General features: G+C 40.1%; 1 protein-coding gene across 2 annotated transcripts in view; it reads right to left on the bottom strand.

Moving 5' to 3' along the window:
* Positions 1–27,109, bottom strand: part of LOC100762283 (proprotein convertase subtilisin/kexin type 5) — a 421,198-nt gene that overhangs the window by 130,107 nt on the left and 263,982 nt on the right. The window contains exons 15-21 of one of the 2 annotated variants that reach the window (XM_027406555.2): positions 23,093–23,195; positions 18,852–19,045; positions 14,783–14,867; positions 10,828–10,925; positions 10,279–10,408; positions 9,478–9,593; positions 6,373–6,488 (exon numbers count right to left, since the gene is read on the bottom strand). In XM_027406555.2, the coding sequence (XP_027262356.1) occupies positions 6,373–6,488; positions 9,478–9,593; positions 10,279–10,408; positions 10,828–10,925; positions 14,783–14,867; positions 18,852–19,045; positions 23,093–23,195 (842 nt within the window). Of the gene's footprint in view, positions 1–6,372; positions 6,489–9,477; positions 9,594–10,278; positions 10,409–10,827; positions 10,926–14,782; positions 14,868–18,851; positions 19,046–23,092; positions 23,196–27,109 lie in introns of those variants that run through there. The other variant, XM_027406556.2, reaches the window with a different exon arrangement.

The following is a 27,109-nucleotide window of genomic DNA, read 5'->3' as shown; positions in this document are numbered from 1 at the left end:
AGTGGACTTACTAGCTCCCCAAGTTGTGCTAAATAAACCTGGTGTCTTTATAAAGTGCACAGCCTCAGGTATTTTCTTATTTAAATGGAAAGTAGAACAGTAGAGATGGTGTTTAAAGCAATAAGACTAAATGCTCCTTGGAGAGAGTGTGGAAAGCAAAGACAGAATTTACATGTTGCTTTCCTTGTAGGGTATCCCCTCAGCTCTTACCTCAGTATCCTCCCTGAGACATGGCCTTTGGAGTAAATGGTGAATTTCTACCTCCTTTTCAAGGTGATATGTAAGATCCCCATGGAGCCTACCCGTCCCAACCTCTGGCATTTCCACATTGTATCAATCATTAAAATTCACCTTCATCCTACATTAAACTTAATTGTACATGATTCTTTAGGAGTGGAGTTACAACTGACTAGTTTGACATGTTCCAATTTACAGACATTTAATTAAAATATCATTTGGTTTTGTCCTTTGCAGCTTTATTTGTGCACATGAGAGCCAACTCTATTTGTAATGTTTCACATTGTTTTGGGGTGCCCTTGGCAAGGACAAAGGACACTTCATTGTTAAAGGGAGCTTGTTCCTCTGGACTCTCAGCATGCTTTATATTCCTTTAAATAGCGTCACATTACAGCTCAGTGTTTTTATAAATTTCTGCATTGTAAGGTCAGTCTGGAGAAGATAAAACCCTTAGAGCTTGGTGTGTGAGAGACTCTATCTATAGTTTGTAGTTATTCGGGTTTAAGTTAAAAAAAAAAAGCCAAGTTCAAAGGTTCAGTGTACTTTCCATCCTTTCTTGGGAAAAGGTTCCTCCTCACTTTGCAACATGTGTAATATGAACTTAATATGCTCTGGCACTCTTAAAGGAAGCTGTGTGGGGCACAAGGGTAAAGTGGTGGCTTGAGCCTGGGCCACACCTTCTACTTGCTGGCACTGTTGTGTCAGAAAGCTCATCTCTGTGCTGACTTTTGTGTGGCCCCAATTAAATAAAACCATGTTAATATTAAAACATTACACCCTTAAAGTATATAAAAATATTGACAAAAGTTCAAGATCTTAACAATATAAATCTCAGAAAGTGTGGAATTTTCTAGAAATATCTTCGTTGCTCAGAAAACTAAAGAACAGTTGTATCCAAACAATGGTCAACTGGAAGAGATTTTGTTAAACCAATCCCTCAGTATGAATCTACCAAGACCAGGCATGGAGGTTCATGCCTACTAACCCAGCACGTGGGAAGCTAAGGAACTCTGAGTTTAAGGCCAGCTTAAACTATGGTGTGAAAGTCTGTCTCAGAAGTTACTGCTAACTGATTAAAGGGGAGAAACAGCCACGTGATTGTCTGCAGTCTCCTGGAGGTAGACGACAGGGTCCAGTGCCACCACTCTCTCTCTGGCTCTGGTGCATAACTGACTCTTTCTTGCCAAAAAACAGAATCCGGCTGGATTGTCATCTCTAGTGATGATAAGAAGACATGGTTATGTGGATTAGAATCTCCTGCTAGGTGCCAAAGATCGCCAACAAGCCCCAGTAAGATTCAGTTCATCTTGGCTGTGCCCAGCTGAGTATGTCAAAGGCTCTAAAGTGCCCAGTGGAGAACTTTGGATTTTATGGGCTGGCAACAAAAGCATCTGGAAATGGATGTTAACCAGGGAAGAGAAGCAGGCTTATATTTCCTGTGTCATGTACATATTCTGTGTTTAGGGACCAGAGCCCAGCTTAGGGCAGGTGAGGCAGCTGGTCTTGGTTTCTGCCTGCCATTTTTTATTAGAGAATGGAAGGACGTAGCATCCAAGTGACCAGAAAAATTGAAGGTTGTCTCTAATCTTAATTTTCACCCTGTTGTCTGCTGGCATTCTGGGTATGGCTGGGTGATGACCCAAACACTGTGAAGAATGCACAGTTCCGTGTCAGCACTATTAGAGTCTTTCTACTGGGCTTGGTGTGGCAAGTAGGGCCTGTGTATTTCCATATTCACATGTGCCTATGATGTTGATCACTCGACAGAGAAACTTCAGTATATTAGGCAGAAGCCAGTGGGCTCCCTTCACTACCAACTTCATGGCTTGCAACTTCCTGGTAAGCTTGGGAATGCCATTGTGGAGCAAGGGCTTCCATTGGGATGGAACGTGAGAACTTTGCAGCTGTAGTTACGATGGGGCAGGGAAGAGATGGAGTACCGGCAGCAAAGGCAAAGGTGTAGTCATTTCTTAACTAAGCCATTGTAAGTTGAGCTACTGCCCTTTGTAGCAATGCACTAATTAGATTAAAACCATGAACACATCTTCCTGACCTGATCCTCTCGTGTGTGGCCAGCTTATTTGTGAAGAGGGTCTAGGAGTTAGATCGGCTTCCTGATAGGCAAACCGATAGGGAGTGGGGCCATGACTAGGTAATAAGGATAGTGAACCTCAAGCTTTTTCACTGCCCCCTGGACCTGACACAAAAGTCTGGCAGCTGAAACAAAGGCCTTGTGGGCTTCTTTTTTTTTTTCCTCCTGCTGGTGGGCTGGCTCAACAAGTCCATTCAGCCATCCCATATTTCTTCACATTGGCCAACCCTAAATTCAAGGGGTTTAACAACTTCAAGGACTATAACAACTCCAGCCCTCAAGGAGAAGCTGGCCTCTGGCTTCTCAAATGTGCCCTCTGCTTTGCAGATGGTCTTTTCCTTCATGCCTGCTACATGAGTCTTTCTTCACCCCCAATAAAAGCCTTCCTTACGAAGCTGATTCTCTCTGTTCTGTGTGTGCTGTTTGAGATTTCTCAAGCTGATACCTGTCCTGCTTGACATCTCCCTTGCCTTTTAATTCTTTAACTGGCAGAGAAAACAAACCTGATCAAGACCCCTAGACAGTAATAGCAATGGGCCTATTATACTTCTATCAGTTCCACTTACTTGACCTTGACCAGTTCAGCATAAATTTAACTAAATTACCCACCCACAAGATTTGGAACTCACTGCTTTCTGTTGGTCGTCAGATTTCATGACTGTGATTGCTGATTTGCCATATCAATTTAAAGTCTACTTGTATGTTTTGGTTTATGTTATGGATACATAGGATAACACATGTACCTCTGCTCTGTCTTTCTCAAACTCAGGAGAGGTTATGTGTTCCTCAGGATATATGTATTATATTCTCATACAGTGTACTGCATGGTAGGTGGTCACTAAAATCAATTCCCTTTGTCTTCATATTGGGACTTTGTGATTGTAAAGCTCTCTCTTATACCCATATGTATTCTTTGACATTTAAATCTGGTTGGAACTCACCTTGCTGCTTTTTCTGATTTCTCTGCTCAAATGGTAAGTAATAAGCCACAAGGATAGGGACTGCATCTCAAGCAGGGTCCACAATAATATACATCCACTGATCACTTTAATGCATTTTCCAGTCTCACTTGGTGCTGTATACTCAGAGGTTTCTGTTGTATAAGCTTGTCTGTTAGGTGTTCAGGGCTAGCCACTGCCAAATTTATATGAGATACTCGATACATCAGTGCCCCCACCCCTACAAACACACACACACACACACACACACACACACACACACACACACACACACACACACACTGCAGAATTGACTCGGTTACCCTTTATACTCGGGACTAGGTAGCTACAACTGGACAGAAACTATGCCAAGTTTTAATAGGTAGTTTTAGTTCTATTCTTGCTGAAAACAAGATTTAACATACATTGCTGCCCAAATGTCACCTGTTCTTTATGTAGTTTCCTCTTCCTCCTTGTTCATTTGTACCTCTCTTCTCCTGTTTTTCTATATGTACTTAGATGCTTCATTCGTATCCACTGTTCCTTCACATTCTACTTCAATATGGAAGCAGAGAAATTTTCATCAACTAAGCCTTTCAGAGATGTTTATAAATGGGTATGAAGAGATCAAATAAACAGGAACTTAGGTTAATTTAATAGAAAAAATAAAATATGGAATAACATTGATTTTGGCCGGTATCAATTACAACTGTTCTATATTTTACAAAAAACCAACTGAACATTTTACACATGTACAGTATTTTTTCAGTAAAGTGGATTTGGACTTAACAACAGGTCACTATTAATTAGTGAATTAAGGATCAAAAGACAAAAGAAAACAGAAAATAGGACTTTTGTCTCCAAGGGTAAGAGCATTTGTCACGTCTCCATACTTTGTGCTATCCATTATATATACTCATGAATATATATATATATATATATCTATACATAATATATAACATTAACGTAAACTTTGAAAGCATTATGTTCTAGTTAATAATATCATGTAGATTAATGAGACAGTAACAAACTAGTAGTTAAACTGGTATTTCTGTGATGTGCACCTGCATGGTCAGTGGGAACGGAATGCATGGAGGTTGACCCCAGTGAATTTTCTGCCATATCAGTGGCTAACTGTCTAAGGACAAAAGCTTCAGTTTTATCTCTTGTATCATTGTGACCAAATGCCTCTAGTAGTATAACCATGCTTAATCAGTTGGATTCCTTTCCAGGCAAATCCAGTTTTTGCCTCTGCCTGGTTTGTGTTTAAATTTGTTCATTTAAAAAATGCTCATTTAAATGTAAGCAGAATAATATTCCATGACCAGGATTCCCTTTGCTCTTTGTGTCAAAAGAGCCTACCATGTTCTAAAGAGGAAAAGTTGCCCAGCATAACCTGCCAGCTCCTTAGTTAATAATGAATCATGTGATTCAGTAACATTATAATGCTATTAAAGGGTTCAATAGACCAATTACTCATTATCTCCCTGTAGCTGGAAGTGAACTTTGCTGCCTAGGGAGATTTTTCAGTGCAGGGTGTTTACTACTTGTTTGTGTGAGCAGGGACTTTAGCATCCACATCCCAGCTCCTTCCCAAGATCACCTCTCTCCTTTTAGCACTGAAGTCACAGCATCTCAGAAGTGTAGCCTTTCAGAGTTGAGAGCCTAAGGATGCCTGGTCAGGCTACAAGTAAATGAGGTCACCATGGAGATTTGATGGGAAAAAGGAAGGAGCTTGGTATTAGTTACTTTCAGAGGAACTGTGAAAAGATATATTGGGTTTCATCATTTTCAACCACAGATCCAAAGTAATTTCTCTACAGTTCAGTATTTTGGATTCCACGAAATGATTGTGAGTCACACAAAACCAGTGAATACGTTTTGAATCAGACGAATGGACAAAGCAATGCTAGCTCGGTGACATTCAGTGGACAGGTGCAGGAGAGCATGGTCCCAGTTATTGAAGGAAGAAGGGTGAAAAAATACAGAACCAGGAGGGTACAATCGTGCTACCCACATTCAATTTCCAGTTTTATTTTCTTAAAATGACAGGATGAGACAACTCGTAGTCAGCACCATTGAGAAACACTGCTCCACCAGTGTATGCAGGAGCTTAAATATTATTTAAATAAATTCTATTTCTTAAAAAATACAGGACCTCTTAGGAACTTTTGACCATGGGAAGAAACTCCCTGCATCCTATCTCTAATGCTTCCCATCATAACAAATGGAATTTCTGACGACAGTTAAAAAAATGTTATGGGGGAAATGGCTAGGTAGCACCAAGAGGTTGCACAGGGTCTACAGAATGACTCTCTGGGCTTCAGGGGACCTGGGTTAGCCTCAACCCTTCTGGGTACCTCATGCTTCTACCATCAGTTTGACTCTACAGAACCATCCATTTTACCAGCTGTGTGGAAAAGAACCCAACTGACAGTGTTTGGAAAGCCAGTAGCAGAAAGTCTACCTGATAAAGCCAATGGAGCAAACTTATCAGGTGAGAAAAGTGCAAAAAACCAGTGCATGCCATACAAAACCAGTCACGTGTGGGAGATCACCATGGAACTGTATAGCACTAACGAGGACACTGAACACATTCAGTAGGAAGTTCTCGGTACCCTAAGGTTCAGTTTCCTGTCATTTCCCCTAGGTGCAGAAAAATGACTGATGTAAAAGCTTTCTGTTCATTTTCATCTATGTGTGCTTTTGTGATGCTTTCAGAATTTTTTTTTAGGCATTTTAAAGAAGAAATAAGAACGTGAGTGCAAAGGAATAAAATGGACCTTCAAACCAGGGCAGGAAATCAAATTATTACTTTAACTTCAAATTTTGGCATCAAATACTTTGGTAATACAATACTGTCTTTGTGATTCTGGATGTTTAACACTAAACATCCAGTTTTAAAAGGTAGGCTTGTTGTAGATTTATTTATTTTTTCTACTTAAGTTTTGACAAAATAGTTCACCATCTCCCTGCACAAACTTGAGAGAGAGAAAAAAAAGATAGCAAGAAAGAGAGAGGTGGTTTGCAGTTTTTGGCTTTTTTTCTCTTTAATAATATGGAATAATCTATAAGTCTACAGGATCAAGGATCTAAGGCGGCTGCTCAGCCTTGGAATGTACATGTTTTGCAACACAGTTGTTGTAGAACTTTCCGCTGACACAGATTGTTCTTTTTCACAAGCATACAGAAGCCTCCTTCTGCCCAGGACTCTTCCGTGGCTTTTCCGGAAGTCAGCAAGAGAGAGGGGGAGTGGAGTCGAGAGCAGCAGGACACACGGAGGGAGGTTTTTGATTGGCCAAAGAGGTAGATTTGGGGAGTTGGAAGAGGTCATTCAGGAGCAGTCAACAGGGAAGGAATTTGGTCCACCCCAAATTATTTCAGTCAACAGCAATGTTTTCAAGGAGAAATATTGCAGTCCAGGAGTAAATGTGATTGGTATCCATTTGTGAAAGGAAAAAGAGATTGGAAAAAGAATAAATTAGAGATCAATAATATCACAAGCAAGGAACTTTTCTTTTTAGAACTATCTAGAGCAGAATATATACAGTCATTTGTGCCATATTCCATTGACTCTAAGACACAAGGTTTAATATTCACTGTTATTTCAGTATCACAAAGGTAACAATGCTTACACTGTGATACTATATTATGGTAGCAACTGGAATTTCAATTTTATTTTTATTAACAGTATGTGATATGATGCTCTGTGTGTAGTTCTTTGATGCTCATTTGAACAGTTGTTAAATGACACATGAAAGCCAGGAGCCACACGATCCATTCAATTGAATGCACATCCCCGTGGCTAAGTCTCAGATCAGGCAATGACACTTACATCCCATCAACTTGATGGGATGTAATAGTGAGTTGTCATGAATGACCAGATATATCTGATTTCTGAAATGTTAAACTGCAAAAGAATTGTCTTAGAATCATGGAAATATGACAGTTGAAAAGGAGCAAACAGTAGTCCTTAAGAGCATTTGCCATGTGACTGAAGGCTCAAGGGACCCCATTCTTCAATAGGCCTGGAAAGCGGCCTCACTGCAAACTATGGCTCTCCATGATACTTCCTCTGACCATCTTGCCATTTGGTGTGACCTTGGCCTGTGGTCAGCATGGCTTAGCAAGGGTTAGTACATCGTTAACTTTAGGTGCCTTGTATCAAATACTAGAGGGGAAAATGTCAAGGTAGATGTCCTGTGACTGTCAAACACTTAAATCTTCTGACTTGAAATAGAAAGGCCTGGTTGTATTCCAGTACAAAGGAACCATGTTTTTTAAATTCAGGTAGGAAGGCATATGCTGGCAACTGAACGCCAATAAGTAGATGGCCCTGGTGCCCCCACTTCAGGCTTCTTACCCTAGAATGTTGCACTCAGAATTATCCCTGGCAGGATCTAAAAGCACAGAGTGGGGTGGGCTGAGCCTATCCTGCTCCCCTACCTGTTCAGTAGAAACATGATGAAGATTGCAGCCACCCAGATGTTTCATGAAAATAAGACCACCATTGTCCTTGTGTATCAGTGGCCACATGTGCTCCCTTCCTGCCCTGTCCTTTTGAGATTTGAGCTGTGAACTAATCACGCAGGGTCAGAGTTATCTTCTTCTTCACTGTGTGGCAGGGAAAGGAGCCGCATGCCTGTAGTGGCGATCTGAATACAGTGTACAGACTCCTAACTCCACATTCAGCCAAACACAGTGCAGGTTGCCTTTCCCTAGGGCTGTCCCCTTGTGGCCAAGACTATACTAAATGCAGTCTCCAAAGAACATGTTGAATGATAGTTCAAATATGATCTACTTCTCTGTTGGGATATACTCTATATGTAAAGTTTAGGTACGATATTTAGGGTCCCCTCAGCATGAATTATGTGGAGAATCGAAATCCACTGTTGCTGGTATTGGAATAATTGCAATATGCTGAATTTACAGGTGGAGCTAGTAAGGACACAGAAGTGAATGAACTGGTAGGGAAAATGGCTCCTTAAACCAGCCGCAAATCATGTTATACTCTATCCTGCATAAGTCAAGCAGAACCTCAGGGGATGGTGTTGTTTCCAGAATTTTGGATAAAAACCATTAAATGGCAAGAAAAGCAGACTGGCCCGAAACTTGGAAAATCTTTAGGTCTAGGGTTGGTCTGTCACTTTCCAGCATCACATCTTGCGTTTTCCTGCTGGAAGGTTGGAATATTAGTTCCTAGCCTTACATACCTCATGAAATACTCCGGTATCATTTGATTAGGGGTCACATAGCAAAATCATAAAAATCCAAATAACCAGAAAGTGGCAGGTGTTAGAGAACATTTATGTGATTAAATACTATGCCCCAAATTTTATAAAACATAGGACTTAGGATATATTTATGCCAAAGGCTTAGTATTCAAGGGAGCATATAAAGCTCTATGATGAGGCATCAAAAAATCTGGCAAAGGTCCAAATGACAAAGAACTGGAAAGAAACAATTCAAAATCCAATCAACCAGAAAAGGCTACATAGTATATGATCATAAATGTAAGATGTTTCACAAAAAAGTCAGAAATTCCTAGGAAGTGGGGGTAGGGCAGGATGATGAATGGCAGAACACAGATTTTTAGGGCAGTGAAACTATCTTGTGTGATATGATAATGGTAGACACATATCATGTATGCTTGTTCAAACACAATGAAGGTTTAGTGCCAAAATGTCTGCTAATGTAAGCTATGGACTTGGATGATAATGATGTGTCATTGTACGCTCATGAGTAGGCTTGGAGTGCAAGGGCAATCTCCAGTCTATGCTCAGCTTTTTTTTAATGAAGGGAAAGCTACCTTGAAAAATAGCTTATTAATTAAAGCAACTAACTGGAACCATCTTGGGATCGCAGGTGATTTATTTCTTCCCAAAATTAGAAAATAAAAAAAAAGAAAAATAAAGAGAAACAAAGTGGACTGTGGTGGTACACACTTACGACCCTAAGGGGCCGAAGCAAGAGGACCATGAGTTTGAGGCTGGCCTGAACTACACCGTAAGATTCTGTCTTTAAACAACGATAACAAAATAGTACAAAGCAACATGACCCATTGAAGGTGTAAATTCAAGGTGAGTGAATGTCAGCAAGATACTGAGCATATCCGGTTAGATGCATGCTTGTTAGTTTCTTTATTAAAATGGAAGGAAATACGTTAGTTTGTAAAGTGGGAAGATAACAGAATCACATAGCTGTACTCACCATCCTTGCAGATGGCTCCCATCTGACACATTCCTAAATCTAAAAGATATCCACTGGGGCAGCTGGAACAGTTCTTGAATCCTGGGCCATTGCATGTCAAACAGCTGTTATCACATCTATGGGCAAAAAGCACAATTTATTAAATCTCTTCTTCATTTGCATGGGAGAAGGTATAGTTACCAGCAAGCTCTTAACATTTTAAAATTAATTCTTCTTTTGAAGATGATAAAAAAATCTTTTCTTACAGTAGCTGTTAGGTTTGAGAACGTTAGAGGAAAACATGGCAGGTACACACTGGTGCCAAAGGGGACAAACATGTTTTGGAAACAGAGATATTATTTTAAAAACTCTAAGGTATGTGTGAGGGGGAGTTGGGGTTGGGAATATGGCCAATTTGGTAAGGTTCAGATCCCCAGCACTCATGTCAAAATGCAGGCGTGGTGTTGTGCGTCTATAATTGGAGCCCTGGGAAGGGAGATAGATCCTGGGGGCTTGTGCTTGACCATCTAATCAAACTGAGTGACCTCATCTCAAAACATAAAAGGACAATTGAGGAAGACACTTGGTGCTGACCTCTGGCCTCCAGGCACCTACTACAAACATGAACATACTAAAAACTTTAAGGTGGTCCTGCAGCATTACAAATACTAGGTAACAGGTCATTGCCCAAAGGCAAATGACTGAATCGTACTTTACCATTAAAAAAAATCTCAGTTTTCTCATTACGTAGGAAGGCAGTCCTACAAAGAACTCATATATCAACTCATATATCAAGTCTAGGGTCAGAGCAGATGGACTTACCTCTTACAGGATTTGTATCCATTATCTGAATTATGGTCCAAATAATAACTCACACTGCAGCTCTGTACACATCTTCCCTCTTCCATGACATAACCCTCTGTGCAGTTAATGCACCCATCTGCTCCAGCCCCTTCAGTCCAAGGTGCATGCAAGAAACAGGAAAAAAAAAAAGCTTCAGAAGAGACTTAAGCACAGAATTCCATAGCAGTCTGTGAAAGCCACCCATCTACCACCATTTGAAGTCATAACTTCCTCCTCTTTCTTCCTTTCCTTCAGTGGACCTCTGAGGGACTCTTGTGTTTTAACCAAACCTATTTGCCAAGAACACCAGTTCTTCCAAGAAAAAGACACCTCTGAGATATTTCAGTTTCTCAGTGAAGACAAGGCGCTGATGACTGGCTTTCTGTGAGAACTGCTGCATAATTATCAGGAGAAATGTGTCCCTCTACACTCGCTTGAAACATACTGAGTGCTACATAAAAGTTGGCTAGAGCCAAATAAAATAAAAAGCACAAGTAGGCAAATAAGGGGAGAAGCAGGAGAAGGTACCGGCACAGGCAGCACAGAAACGGTGGCAAGGCTGGCAATCATGGCCATTGAAGAACTGTCCATCGTTGCAGGTGACAGAACAACGGGATCCCTGAAGGCTGTGAGAAACACAGATAAGATACAAAGTGGCAATGACATACAGGCTCCATATGTAACAAATACAGTCTCCCCTCAGACCAGAGATTTAGTAAAGCTGCAAGACAAGGAAAATGGCCCTAGACCTTTCTTGGTACTTGTAATAACATTTGCAGCACACATATGTGCTGATAAGCCTAAGGGACATTTATTCTTTTGACTCTGTCATGTAGTCCGGCATATTTCAACCATACTCAGTATCTAACAGAGTCTTAAAAAGTGTTAGCAAGTGGCCAGAAAGATGGCTCAGTGGTTAAGAGCACTTGCTCTAGCAGAAGAACCATTTTGGGTTCCCAGCACCCACGTGACTGCTCACAACTTTCTGCTCCTCCAGTTGCAGAGGATCTGATGTCTTCTTCTGGCCTCTGTGAGTATTCTGTGTATGTGGTGCACATACATACATGCAGGCAAAACACTCAACCCCATAAAGAAATGAGACAATAAAAACTCTGACAAAACAATTCAATGGCTGGCAATATGCTATCATACATAGCTTCAAATTAAGCCACTCTAATGAGTAAGCGGCAAAAATCCAACTTTGTAAACAGCTTTACTTTTCTTGGTGGGATCATGTTTCAGTTTTTTTTCTGGAGGCACTTCTACAATATTACACCATTTATTGACACTTCTACTTTTCTAGCTACCACTCTGAGACACATCTGAGTTTCTAAAATATAAAAAGAAAACATAAAAAATTTCTTCTTTAAAATTTCTGTCAGCTATGGCATTTCTCATAGCCTACAGTTTAATTCATTAATTAACTGATTAATTAACTTTTGAGACAGGCTTTCATGTAGCCTCCCTGGCCTTGAATTTGCTAGCTATGTAACTGAAGATGACCTTCTGGCCTCTAGGATGACATCACCACACCAAGCTTACAGCTTAATTCTTAAACTTAAAAATATACATAGACTTTATTTTATTTCATATAAAATATGGAATGGAAACTGAAAGAGTGTTGGTGTAATCTTTGTTATCAAATTGATTCTATTGGACAATGTTCTATGTATTGGACATGTTCAAATGGTTTCTACTTTCTTATACTCTGTATTACTTCAATTTATATCCTAGTTGGCTGCTTTGGATATGGGTCATATTAATTTTGGAAATTGAAGTTTACTTCGACCTCTGCTTACTCAAGAAACTGGGAAAGTACAAAAATAAAATAGCTGATGAAAATAATCAAAAATACTCCTGTTAGCATTTTAATTATTTTCTTTCTGGACTTTGGGCAAAGGTATTTCCTCCTACTTGTTCTTAGCCACCATGTTAAAATTCACAGGTCTTCTGAAGTCACATGCTCAGCTAGAAGCACCTAGGAAGGAGCCTCGATATGACAAAGGGCAGCTTCACCAAAAGTATGTCCCTACCATTTTCAGAGCTTATGTCTCTGCCATTCTCAGAGCTTGCTGGCCTGCTGCCAACAAAGACCTCATTCTCTTCCTCCACTTCTAGAGAAAAGCAGAGTGCATCAAATAAATCCTTTTGTGGAATGCAATAAGGACCACTCAAAAAAAAATGTAGCACAGTTTTAGAAAAGATGCCTTGGCTCTCCAAGAAAGGACAGCGTTCCGAGCTTGGCTTCCATTCAGCAGGAGACAGAGGCTGCACTGTGCAGGAACTGATGAAGGAAGGGGTGGGCCACAGAGAACTCTGAACTCTGAGTGGTCAGCTGCTCCAAAAACATAGTTATCGTGAGGCTCACCAGCCCTGCTCAGGATTGCCTCCATTCCTTCTTGCATAATCCAGCTAGTTCAGGCTTGTGCTATTTCTTTGACTACTGAGCCCTTGAAGTGGGGCTAGTGCTGTGAAGGAACTGAATTTTAAATTTTCATTCAGTTTTAATTAATGTATGTCTATATTTGAAAACAGGCTTATACTAGATTCAGTTACTGGCAAACTTCTCAGCACATTTAGAATGGGTGGCTTAATAAAATTTGTTCTCTCAATTAGATTTAAAAGTATCTTAACACAGATATTTCTTATAAACATTATTGTTAACTCTTAGATATATGTTAAGACCATATATACCAGACTTCAAAGACTTAATAAAGCAATGAAGGATGTAGAGTAACTCACAAATAGTTTTCTTATATGTTGGTCACATGTAACGATAATATTTTGGATATACCAGGCTAAGTAAAAATATTTTATTAAAATCATTTCCCCTATAGCTTTTTACCCCTTTTAATACAGCTACTGGCACATCTACAACTACATACATGGCTCTTACAGTTCTGCTGTGTGTTCTGCTTTAACTTATTCCATAAAATGTTCTCTAAGAAGAAACAAGCTCAGCAGTCTTTATTTCCCAAGGACTAATTACATACCAGATCTAAGTACATAAAAGTCCTCATTTTATACTTTACCATAGTTTGGCAAAGCACAGTGTCACCATTTTATAATGAGAACAATGGAAGACAACAGCAGTTAAGTGACTTGCTCAAAACCCCAATTAACAAACAGTGGAAGAGGATTCTGCCACACCATTTCACTGTTCCTTTAAGAAGAATTAAGTGGAGACAGAGATGGCTCATCTGTTACAAGCACTGGCTGCTCTTCCAGAGGATCTGGATTTGATTCCTAGCACCCACATGGCAACTTACAACTTACAACTCAGGCTCATGGCATCTGGTACCCTTTTCTGATCTCCATGGGCACCAGGCACATACACGGTGTATAAGCATGCACAAGAAAAAATGCGTACACATAAAATAAAAATTAAAAAAGAGAACCAGGCAGTTGTGCAGACTTGTATTTATCAAGATTATCAAGCACCGAGAAGCAAGGCACTAAGTAACTATGAACATTTATGAAAACAAAGAGCAACAACACAGGTAATCAATACGTGTAAATTATGTTTCAATACTGACAAGTGTCAAGGACACTTGCCTGGGAATGGCCTACACTATGCCATTTCACTTTTGATCAAAGATGGAATGAATAAAATGTCCTGTCACTACCTTCGAGGAACCCATTGTAGAGCTCCACCTCCATACAAAGCCAGAGCCCTCCACGTGGCTCAGCATAGAAGCATCTGACCTCTTCCTCAGGAAAGAGGCTTCAGTCATTTGTGCTGCACATTGCTCTCTTACAGTCTCCTGACTATCAGCTTTGGCAATGAGCAAACCACTAATTCGAGGAAAACATCCCCTGGTGTTAGTTAAATCTATGTGCACACTGAAGATAGTCTAATGGAACTGAACCTGAGGTACTTAAGATAAGCGGATGACTGGGGATGTGGAGAGAAATAATAAAGATAAGGAAATAACTTTCCACCACTGAGAATTTAATCAGGCGATTAAATAGCACTTACTGGCACTATCTGCCCAGTCATTCTTGACTAGCACAATGCAGGTCAAAATGTATCAGGGATGCTTCTCAAGTGGCCATTTTTTTTTTTACTTATATCTGAGTCATCTTTCTTTCATAATTTTAAATTTTTTGTAGATTTATTTATTTTGTGTTAGAGTGTTTCACCTACATGCGTGTAGTATACTATGTGTGTGCCTGGTGCCTGTGGCAGTCAGAAGTGGCAAGAACAGCAAGTGCTCTTTAACCGTGGAGCCATCTCTCCAGCCACAGAGTCTTCTTCTTTATAGGGAATTTATTTGGTTTATAATCCTTCCTTAGCCAAGATGGCAACCCATTTTCCCATATCTAATTGTATCAATAATCCAAATAACAGGTAAGTGCTTCTGCTAGAGTCAAACCAAGGGCAGATGGAAGAGAACTATCTGTTTACACGCTGACTCTCATGTGTTCTGTTTTGCAAAGCTCCCTGGGCGGTGGCATCTCTTGCTGGATCTCACTCTCTTACCTTAACCCGCCCTTGCACTCTGTGCAATTGTGGAATCCAGTGCATGCCTTACAGTTCTCACTGCATTTCCCGCAAACATTTTTCTCTGTTTTGAAAAAAAAAGGAAACACAGTTATATGTCAGTCAACTGGATTCCATAAAAGAATGGAGATATTCCATTGTTGACTAATGAGCCCTGTAATGCCTATGGGTCATCTGGAAAGCTGAACTGAAAAGTTCAGGCAGCTGATGGCATGAACTGTTATACTAGGAGGTGCCAGGCAATTGTGTGGCACAAAGCAAACAGACTATAGAAAAACCCTTAGCTGAAAACTTTATAGTTCTCACTTATTTCAACTCTCTTTTCAAAGCAGAGTTTCCTAACTCTAAAACAGGAAATCCCACTCATGTAGTGAGGGCAATATTGCTAAGCAATGAAGGAGATGCTGTGGACATGGGGTGTTGTATCTTCATGTCCAAAGCTTTTAGGACCATCTGGTGAGCCCTGGCAGAAAAGAGAATGGATACTAAAGATTTCAAGGTAAGGGCCTCATGTGTTATCTCAAACTGTAGAATATTTGATAGCTGCTGTGGAATGGTTAAAAAAAATGATTATGTTCTAATAACATCTAGGTTCTGTAGAAGTGTACTAGTTGGAATGGATACATAATAAATTTTCTTATTCAATAACAAACCCAGGTCCACACTGCAAAACAAAATAAAACAAAATAAAACAAAACAAAACAAAATAAAACAAAAAAACCCAAAACCCCAGCACAGACTACGGCTTTATCATGAAAAATAGTGACTTGGCATATTAACAAAAGCCTTTTACCTTTGTTAAATTTTTGCTGAAAATTGAGTATATGCTCTGTTATGACAGATGGTAACAATAACATCTATCCATCTATCTATCTATCTATCTATCTATCTATCTATCTATCTATCTATCTATCCACCCATCTACACAGAAACAAACAAAATGTTGTCCACAGGCTTCTCCTCTCTCTACTCTTTTAAGTGTTCATGTCCATCAAGGTTCCATGGAGGTAGATTCCCATATGGATCTACTGTGTGTTCTGCAACTTTCAGCAAGAAATGCAAAGCCCTCAACAGTGTTTTAGAAGCTATACTGCAGCCCTTACTGTGACATTAAGGACATAAATTCTGGCCTTGTACCAGAAGTCACAGGCCTAGGATTTACATTCTGCCTCCAGCTCTTCTAGCGGGCAAGTTCAGTGTCTCTAGACTCTGAGCTCTTGAGTGAAGATTACAGTGAACTCTACCTCTCAGCTTATTTTAGCAAGTTAATGAGATCATTCAAGGGGAAAAGATCAACTATAAATCATTGTGAATGTGTTCTCAGTAATTATTAGTAGCCACATTCTTATCTGATCACTGTGCTGTATGTAAATGGGCTTACTAGAGGGAGAAACTGTAACAAAGGCAGTGGGAGAGACACAGTGACCACTTGAATCAATGCTATATGGTGGCTGATGTAACCGAACAGTTTCTCAAGTGTCCACTCCCAGGTTCTTTAGAAAGGAGCCTGTTGAGTGCTCATTGATGGAAGACACACTTAACATGTGCAAAGAGATTCCCTGAGAAATACTGTGTACTTCTGTGGCTCTCTTATGACCCTTTTTCTAAATTTTCTTTCCCCTATCAGGGTAAAAGTCATGTTCCAAATTTTGAGGCAAATAAGAATCTTAGGAGAGTCCCTACTACTCCGTAGGGTGGAATGAGGGCCTGATCTACCTAGAGAAATGTTCACTTTTAAATAAAGAATTTCACTTCTGTAAAAAATTAATTCTTTATTATTACACTGTGTGTGCATGATGTGTATGCATGCGTGTATGTGTGTGTACGCTCACATGTGTGTATGTGTGTGTGTGTGGTGTGAGTGCAGGCACACCTATAGGTCAGAGGACAATCTTTGGAGACCTAATATCTTCCACACTGAATTCTGGGCATTGAACTCAGGCTGTCAGGCTTGCACACATGGCAAGCACTTTTGCCTGCTGACCAATCTTGCAGCCTGAGAATTCCAATTCTGAAGAGGCAAGGCTTCTTGTCCAATCTTAAACAGACAACTTTCTCAGGTTGTGCAGCAACATGACATTTCAGTGCCATCATAGACTGTGTATGGTGTGTGACAAATTATCTAGAGCTTAGAAACAAAGCCGGAGATACCTACAACTCTGGGAGGGCTATACTGAAGCAAAGTTGTGGCTACTTGTTAATTACAGTTAATAAGGGCCAACCTCTGAGAAGTTACACATTAATGTATAGATTGCTGCTTAGTAAAGAGAGATAATATAATAGAGGGAGACATTATAAGTTTAAAGAGAAATCAGGCACTAGGGAAATGTCTGGAGAGCTACAAAGATGACACCAACTAACAATCTAAGCAACAGAGGAGAGGCTACCTTAAATGCCCTCTCCTGATAATGAGATTGATGACTAATTCAAATGCCATCACAGCCCTCATCCAGCAGCTGGTGGAAGTAGAAGCAGACACCAACATCTAAACCTTGAACTGAACTGAAATCCAGATGCAGAGAAGGACTGATCAGCAAAGGGGTCCAGACCCCCTGAATGTGGGTGTCAGTAAGGAGACCTTGGAAATCTATGGGGCCTCTTGTAGTGGATCAGTACTTAATGCTACCATAGGAATGGACTTTAGGAGCCAATCCCACATGGAGGGATACTCCCTGAGCCTAGACACAGGGGATTGGCCTAGGCCCTAGCCCAAAGACTATGACAGACTTTGAAGAACCCTATGGAAGGCCTCACCCTTCCTGGGGAGCAGAAAGGATATGGGATAAGTAGGGGGTTAGTTGGGGGGACAGGGGAGGAGGGGAGGGAGAGTGACCTGGGATTGACATGTAAAATAATTTTCTTGCTAATTAAAAAAAAAGAGAAAAAAATAAAAAAATAAAACTTGAAATAAACAACAACAACAAAAAGAGATAATGCTTTGGCTGTAATAAATAAATACCCCACCCCCAACCTACTGATATTTCCATGTCTAACTTTGTTTCATCTTTAACTCAACAAAAAGACTTCTCCTTTTTCTTTTCTATGCCTCCATTTCTTGTTTCCTTATTGTCTTTCTTTCAAATTATGTATCTGTCTGTGTGTCAGTACTGAATGAAGGTATCCTCAGGGGCCAGAAGAGGGTACTGCATCCCCTGATAGTGGAGTTACAGGTGGTTGGAAGATGTTGTGAATGTCACTGAGGTCCTCTGTACCTCCCTTACCCACAATCTCAACCACTGAGCCCCCTCACCAGCTCCATAAAAGGATTTCTTTTTCCCTTTCCCAGGGGACTACAGTACTTGATCATCTTACAACCCATTCTCCCTTTGCTTGTTTCATTAATTACCATGTTAGATAATTTGTTCGTCAATGTGCAAAATGTTTCCAACACATGTGCATTCTGCACTTCATGTTTTGGAATCTTTTCAAGTCTGTTTGGTTAATGTGCAGATGTGAGCAGATCTGATGACGGTCATCTTATTTATCAGGTTGGCCCACAGCTGGCTCCTGGGAACTGGGATTTAGGGACAGTTTCCATCACTCTGATGAGATTAGTTAACACTGTGAAAATTATACAGGCAGCATGGTTTATGGTGTGTGCCAGGAAGGTAGTGTCTACTTGTTCAGCTCCTAATGATGACTGGGGACACACAGTCTCTACTGAAGTTTCCTTGTATACAGTATTTCACACATGCTATCACAGAAGTTTGCTGGGGGTATTAAACACGGGTTGAGTGCATGGTTCTAGATTCCTCTAGCCTTTCCTATTTCCCTTTGCTGAATTGACACTGTATCCTGCTTTAACAAATTCCAGCTGTAATTATATCCTCAGTGTTCTAAGTCTACTAGCAAATCTTCGTGGTGGGAGGGATCATGAGGGTTCTGCTACAGGTAGTTACAGGCACCTCGACACAACACTTCTAAAGTATCTCTTTAATGAACTGGCTAGGTTCTGTTTGGTACCAAACAAAGCCAAGATTTCACATATGAAGTTACTCAGATGAAAACCTTGTCTTTTAAAAAACCCGAATACTGGAAAGCAACTCACTGGTATCCTGGTATGACCCATCAGGGCACTGAATAACACAGCTGCTGGTTTCTTCATTCAGGAAGTAGCCGGATTTACAGGATAGGCACTGATCACTGTGGCTGCCAAAGCAGGACTCACAGTTGGGAGCACACTTCCGGCATCTCTTCTTGTCAGCATGGTAGTGGCCAGGAGGGCAGTTGGAGACACAAATTCTGCATCGTGGGATGACAAGAGAAACGGTCACTCAACACTCAGACCTCAGCATTGTTGAAAAGCTGATGGCTGCCTGCAGCCTTAAGGTTAATTTTCAACTGGGATGCCAACAACAAATCAAAAAGACCAAATCTGCAGAGCTTCGTCCCATGCAGTAAGTCAGAGGACCATGACATTAGACTGCACTGCATCCACTAAGCAGACATTTCATTGTCTGCTATCTTCTAGTTAAGGTCTAGCTCTAGAAAAGGAATAGTAATTGGAGTTTGAATCTCAAGAACTATTTTGTGGTGCTGAATCTGAGGGAAAACAAATACAGGCCATAACTTTATGGAAAAGGTTATTAAAATAAGGTGTTCTGTCCAATTCTGTGTGAAATTTGTCATGTGGCTTGTATGTACATGTAGCTAGATGTGGTGTGTTCTTACTTAAACTGACATACACACACATACACACAATTTTGTTCATCAGAAATTTTCTTTTTTAAAAAAGCCAACTTCCTTAACTGTCCATAGCAAGGCTTTACTTATTTAAATATTTATTGAGCACAAATTACACACCAGACATTTTGGTTAGTGCAACAGATAATACTAGTGCCGAGAGCTGAGAACCTTTCTCCTCAAGGCATCAAACTTCTAGCAAGAATTTAAACAGGATTCTGAGCTTGGCTGGTCTGCTTAAGTGTCTGGACACTGTTCCTAGAGTACAGTTTTACCTGAAAGAGGATGAGAAGGAGGGCTGGGCTGGAAAGGACACGGTGTTGGTAGGATGGGCTTTGTGTGAACAGCACTAGTTTGTATCTTGAATCCATGAGGATATATTTACATGGCTAGGCAGAAACCAGGGGCTGAGAGGCACAGGCTCTATTTCAGTGTCTAAAGTAGAAGAGTAAGCATGGATGGTTGCATGTTAGGGGATATAAAAAGAGTATATGTCTGGCCCGGGCACTGGCATGTCCAGGACTCTAAAGGACTAAAAGGACACAGAACTTCAGACAGGATGACTAAGTTCAACAAATACATCTTATATCATAGTGGCCAGAGTTAATAAGAACATGTTGTACACTTGAAAATTGCTAAAAAGGTCAATTAAAAAGGTTCTCATTCAGGGGGTCTCCCTGAATGTGGGTGTGAATGAGGAGATCTTGGAAATCTATGGAGGTTCTTGTAGTGGATCAGTACTTAACGCTACCATAGGAATGGACTTTAGGAGCCCATCCCACATGGAGGGATACTCCCTGAGCCTAGACACAAGGGGGTTGGCCTAGGCCCTATCCCAAAGAATATGACAGACTTTGAAGACACCCTATAAGGTGTCTTCACCCTCCCTGGGGAGCAGAAAGGGTATGGAATAGGTAGGGCATTAGTAGGGGGACAGGGGAGGAGGGGAGGGAGAGGGACCTGAGATTGACATGTAAAATAATTTCATTATAATAAAAAAAATGGAAAAAAGAAAAAAGTGTTCTCATTACAAAAATAATAAGCATTTCGAAACTACAGATATTAGTTTTAATCATCCTACAACGAATAATAGCATGTGGTATTCAATAAATACATGTAATTTCTACTTGCTAATTGACAAAAGAAATAACTAAAGGAAAAGACCAGCATGCTAAGTGGTCTCACCTCTCATGCCTCCAAAAGAGAGACGGTATTTGCAGTTGCTGCCTTATATTCTGCATTAACTTGACTCGATTTGGAGTCACGTAGGAGATGCACCTGCAGATATGTCTAGGAGGATAGTTTCCAGAGACTGAATTGAAGACCCACTCTAAATGTAGGTCGCATCATGCCATGGACTTGGCTCCCAGAATGAATAAAAAGGGAAAAAGGAGAATGGAAGCTGAGTACCTATACTGATTTGAGTACTGACAGCTGACTCAACATGGCTAACTGCCTATGCTCTCACCATCATGCCTATAGGACCTTGAACTATATCCCTTCAGAGTGTGAGTCAAAACAAGCCATTCTTCAGTTTGCTTTTGGCAGGCATTTTGTCACAGCCAGAGAAAAGCAACTAATACAGAAAATCAATATTATGAGTGGGGTTATCTGCTGTGATAAACCTGACAGTGTAGTATATAGGACCGTAAGAGGGACACGGAAGAATTCGAGCATTTGGAAATTCAGGCTACTGGAACACTTAAATGCTCCAAGAAGAGCTTATGGGACACCTGCATAGGAATTTATCAGACAGCGGAAACTGGGTCCTGAGGGTTCAGAGGGAGATAAGGGTTCTATGGTGACCTGCACTAGAGGCCATTTACACTACATTCTGGCAGCATTACATTCAGTCTGGGTACTGAACATTTGAGCAAGGCTCAATTAAAAAGTCTCAGCTGTTTGGTAGAGGAAATTGTGAGGCAGCCTAATGTCTATGCTGGGATATAGTTACTGTTTATTCTCAGTCAGATGTACGTTGAGTGACAGCTAAAAGATGTGAAAAATGTGCCTGGGTGAGAAAAACAGAGGAGGGGAGTTCCAAACCATCACTAAGGATAGAGGTACATTGCTTGAGAGGTCTATGTCCTTAGAGAACCCTTAAACTCCTTTCTGGAGGAACATGAAAAGGGCCATTAGGGACGGATACCACACTGTATGCTCCACTCGAAAGGAAGCTACCGAACTCAGAATGTTGTTGACAATGATGCCCCATTGAAAACAATGGGCTTAGGGAAGCGTTTTCATCATATGTTTAACTGCCAAGGAGCAGGGGCCACTACAACTGTTGTAAATGGGGGTGATACTATATTTCAAACTCACAGCAGAACTTGACAGCATCATTCACAGTGTTGGCCTTTCTAGGCAAGCATTACAATATCATATAGGCTTTTATCAAAGTTACAAAATGCCACTGGGGACAGTCAGTGTGAGGCAAGGACAGATTCTCTGCAATGAGGCTTTGAGAGGAACTGTGTGAAACTGGTAAAATAAGGCCTAAGACGCAAGGGAGATCCTAGGATGTTGGAGATACCAGGACTATGGGATGTTCATAAAAGAAAGCTATAGGCAATGAATCGAGTCAGTTTATGAGAGAGGAAATTTGTATTAGCAGGTGGCAGAAGTGGAGGGGTTGGTATAGCCAAGACTGTTGGAGCTCAGATTTTGCCAAGGGACCCAGACACCAGATATAGAGCTGTAGGATTTCATGTTTGCTCTACTGGGCTGTGATCTAACTTTGGTCTGATCTTTCTTTGCTATACCCCAGTTCTTCAATTTTGAAATAGAAAGTATGTTCCATGCTACTATGTATTGGAAGTATGAAACCTAGTAAGTATGCAAAAAGTCCAAAAAGACTCTAGGTTTTTGAGTACTGTTAGGTCTGTTAAGATTCAGGGGATTCTTACAGATGTAAGAATGTAATGTACTTTCCATTATAAGAGGGCTATGAGTCTTGGAGGACCAGAGGTGGAATGCTATTATAACAGTACCATGCTTTTGTATTGAGTTGACCAGGTGTAGACCTGTGATGGTTACTCTTCACTGTCTACCCGGAGAGACTTCTAATTACTACTGGATGTGTCTAGGAAATGTATTTATAGGGAGGTCCAACCTACAAAGGAAGATTCACTCTGAATACAGGCAAGATCCTCAGATTATTTAAAAGAGGGGAAAAGCAAAAGCCATCTGTACAACAGAATTGACCAGAATTGCTCCAATTTTTCAGGATGTGACCAACTCCTTTTGACCCAGCTCCCATGCTTTCTCTGCCAGGATAGACTGCATCTCTCCACACTGTGAGCAAAAACAATCTTTTTCTTTCTTAAACTGCTTCTGTCAGGTCATATGTCACAGTGATGAGAAAAGCAACCAATACATATGCCAATTTTCCACTGTGTAAATCAGTATGATTTTCATCAGCCTTGAGAATGACAGGCCTGTCATGGGCCTTAGCAGGAACATCCTTTCTGTGTGTAGAGTTTGGTAGCAGAACCTGGGAATACAGAGTTGTCTATGCATACTCTATGTGTTTGGCCCCACAGGAATGCCTGGGACACATGGGGCATGCTTTAGGGAACATGTGAGAACATGGCTCGTGTCTCTCACCTGGTGTTATTTTTCAGCTTGTAGTAGTAGTGTAAACAGTCACTGCAGTGGTCTGGTCCTGGCCCGTCACAGCCAACCTCACTGCATTCAGCATCACAGGGACCTTTCAAAAAGAGATTACAAGTTAGAAAAAAGAAAATGATGCTATTAAGTCAGTTTAGTCTTGAAGGTGGAATAGAATAAGACATTTTAGCCCCTTGACAACATGCAGTGACAATTTCTTTAAGATGGAGGAACAATAGTCACTATAACTATAAGCCCAAGACTGAACTCTTGAGTGAAGGCAAACCTCAATTGCTGAAGAATCAAGAATATAAATGACAGGTATAACCTGGTGTTTATAACACATAGGATAGCCTTTAGGTGTTGGGAGAGACATTTGGGCATTTGGGATTCAAATGAATAGGTTTACTATAGCAAATGAGGAAAAAATGACTGTAGTTACTATGTATAGCAATAAATATAAGAAATTTATTGAAAAATGACAAGTTAAGATTGTTGACAAAAAACTATTACTTAACACTAAGAGCAGGTTTTGTATCTTGTCTAAGGTCACTAAAGCCACTGAGTATCTCTGAAATATTACAGTCATCATGAACTATCATTGTGCCACATGGCACAAACTTAACAGCCCTTAATCTTGGATCACAAAGCGCTTCAGACACAGAAAGATTTAAGTTTGTGTCCTAACAAAGGTCAGAGGGCAGCTCAACAAAAGAGAAGACATATAAATTCAAAACTACAAACTAGATTAAATAAGTCCACACCTAGGACAAAGGTTCCTAAGTTCTTGTGTTAGATGTCCTTTGGTATTATACGAGAAACACTTCATAGTAAACAAAAACCACACCGGAGGGGTGGGCTGTGCTGTGACTGACACAGAGCATTCTAATGGCATGGGTAATTCAGGTAAGCATTTATTCTTTCTTCTTGATCTCCAACTTCTAAGATATTTGGACTCTTCATTTTCAAGCCCCTTCCCACCAGAAATTCTTGTGATTTTAAATACCAAGACATAATTTCCTGAAATATGCAAAATGTAGGTGAAGGGAATCACACATGCTCAAATTCTATTTACTTTAATCAAAGGGATTTACTGCTAAATCTCCCAAGGTCTTGTTTAGTCATTAGAGAACTGGGTTCTATAATTACGGAATCATACAAACATAAAATGCTAGAACTCAGGTGGAAGAACGTGGAAAAAGATGTGCTAGTCATGGATTTTCTAAGAGTTACAATGGTTTGCCCAGCATCACATGGCTTGGAAATCTGGGATCAAGAAACATCCAGAGTTCTGGTACAGATCTGTTTAAAGGAAGCAAATCATGTATTTGAAATGTCCTCGTGGTTGGAATGGAATAAGTGACTTTAAAATGCTGAGGGCTTGAAGGCATTCCTGATTAATTCCAAGAGTCATTTGACAACGCTGTTTATTTCTCTTTCCCCAAGAGTCTTAAATTGATTTCCAAATTAAATTTCACAGCTAGTACAACTTTGGACAGTTCAGTCATCTACCACTGTACACCAGGGGACGGGTGACTGTGTTATGTGAGTTAAGGCAGCTGTGGATGTCACAGTCTTTGAGAGTCAGTAAAACAGTACCAAGGTTTAACACACACACACACACACACACACACACACAGAGAGAGAGAGAGAGAGAGAGAGAGAGAGAGAGAGAGAGAGAGAGAGAGAGAGACTAGATGATTTTTAAAGTTTAAACTCTACACATGTGATTTGTGATATATGCCAAAGGTCTATGCATCGCAGGTTTGCATACTATGCTCTTTCTTTTGCAATCCTAAATTGTTCCAGAGACAGTACAGCTTTGTGAATTTCAGGATAAAGGTGACATAAAATTGTATTTGTTCTCTTACAACTGCAAACATCAATGTTTTAGAAATGTAATCAGAAAAGAGGAAAGGATGTGTTATTGTGCTCAGAATTTTCTTGTTACCAAATCTGAATGCAAAGTTTCAAAATTGGGATACAAGAAAGAGTAATAGCTTAATTACTATTGTGTTCCATTTATGATTTTGGAAACCCCTTCTCCTGTCATTGAAGATAAAATGGTTTCTAGTTATAATATAAACAGTAACATGACAAGCTCAAAGCAAAACAAGATGAGACAAAAGCTGACACAATCTAGCCCTAGTTAGCTCATTTGATTTTAATTATCCAAGCATGTTATTGACTCCAGATCACTACCTATTTACAATAAAAGAACTTACTGCATGTTTAAGAGATTCGGATCAAATAATTAACTAAAAACATTTACCTCAGTAGCAAGAGAAGAATCCCTGAACTACAGGAATAAAACATTTCTTGTTTAAAAATACATCACATTTCTATTTATAAACACTTTCCTATTAGGCAGAGCTTTGGCAAATGATGCTATGTATCATATTTTGAAAGGGCAGGATGTCCCTAGGATTGGTTGCCAATGCAACAAGACAAGATTCAGAAATAAAAGTTAAAAACAATTAGAAAACTGACTTTAAAACATATAAACTAAATAGAAAAGTGGACAACATGTTCAGATAAAAGACAAAAATGCAGTGGGGTAATAGACTTCCGAAATACTAGAATACACAGTAGAACAGTATGGGATACTGTCCATGACAAGGGCAACAAGATCAAAAATAACTAAGTATAACAATAAGAAGAAAATTATATCATGTTAAATGATTCAGTAAAATGGGGCATGTTCTATCTTACATGGAAGACTAATACAAAAATAAGTCTTCCCATAAGACTGCATGTAAATTCCAATTAAGTTCAATTGGAAAACTAAACTGCAACTTTAGTCATTTAAAATTTCATCTGAAAAATGGAGGGACAATGATCTTTCTGAAAATTGGAAGTAAATGTGTGACAAATATTAAAATAGACTACAGGGCTTGAAGGTAGGATATGTGGTCAGAGTGTTCCAGGCCCCAGCACAGGAGAATAGGGGAGAAAAGGCGGGGAGAAGTCAGTGGTTTTTATTTTATTTTATGTTTTGTCAACTTGATATAAGCAGAGTCAACTGGGAAGAGGGAAGGAACCTCAGTTGAGGAGCTGCTTCTATCAGATTGGCATGTGGGCGTGCCATGCAGCATTTTCTTGATTGATGTGGGAGTGCCCAGGCCACTTTGGGAAGTGCCATCCCTGGGGCAGGTGGGCATGTGGTGTATAAGAAAAGAAGTTGAGAAAGCCAAGGAAAGCAAGCCTGAAAAGGAGAGTTCCTCCATGGTCTCTGCTTCAGTTCCTGCCCTGCCCTTCATCCCCACACTGCTTTTCATTCTCCACAGCAACCAAAAGCAAAGGAGGACAGGTGGGGAGAAGCGAAGAAAGAGAAAGAAGAAAAAAACTTCATAGAACTAAAATCGAGACACTAGAGCAGGTGATGACTTAAAAGTCGTGAATTAGCAGAGACCTTTATATAAGAACTCACTATACTGTTGTAAAGAAAGCATCAGAGCTGATAAAAGGGGCAATTGCTTAGTCAATGATAAACTTTTGTTTGGAAAATAAAGTCACTTTCAATCTGCTCTATACACACCAAACCAAAGCAATCGAGATGGAAACAGCCAATTGGAGAAACATCAAGAGATTGCCAAATTGTGGATATTAAAGGATAAGATTTCTGAAAATAACAGCAATAAAACTGTTATATATGAAGTGCAAACCATACCCTTTATTAGTGTTTACAGTGAAACAATGCATTATAAAAGTCACTTTGGAAAGAGATAGCTGAGGCTATGTTTTCAGAAGCTGCGAGACCATGTGAAAGGCAGTAGCTTCCTGAGTTCCTACAGAGAGAGAAGGGAATGGCTATCTCCTTGAATAGAAAATGGGTGAAACAATGTGGCATTTAATCTTGAGAACCACAGAGAAAACATGGTCAGGCTTATTAGCAACCAAAGCTATAAACATTTAAAAACTAATGTACACACAAGTATCTGGGGGGGAGAAAATATTCCAGACTATGGATAGATGCTGAATAGAATGCCTATCATACCACATCTTTGAAGGGAT

This window comes from Cricetulus griseus, chromosome 3 (assembly GCF_003668045.3).
Source record: "Cricetulus griseus strain 17A/GY chromosome 3, alternate assembly CriGri-PICRH-1.0, whole genome shotgun sequence".
Lineage (NCBI taxonomy): Eukaryota > Metazoa > Chordata > Mammalia > Rodentia > Cricetidae > Cricetulus > Cricetulus griseus.
Note: the sequence above shows the minus strand (reverse complement) of the source record. Positions and strands in the feature narration are given on the sequence as shown.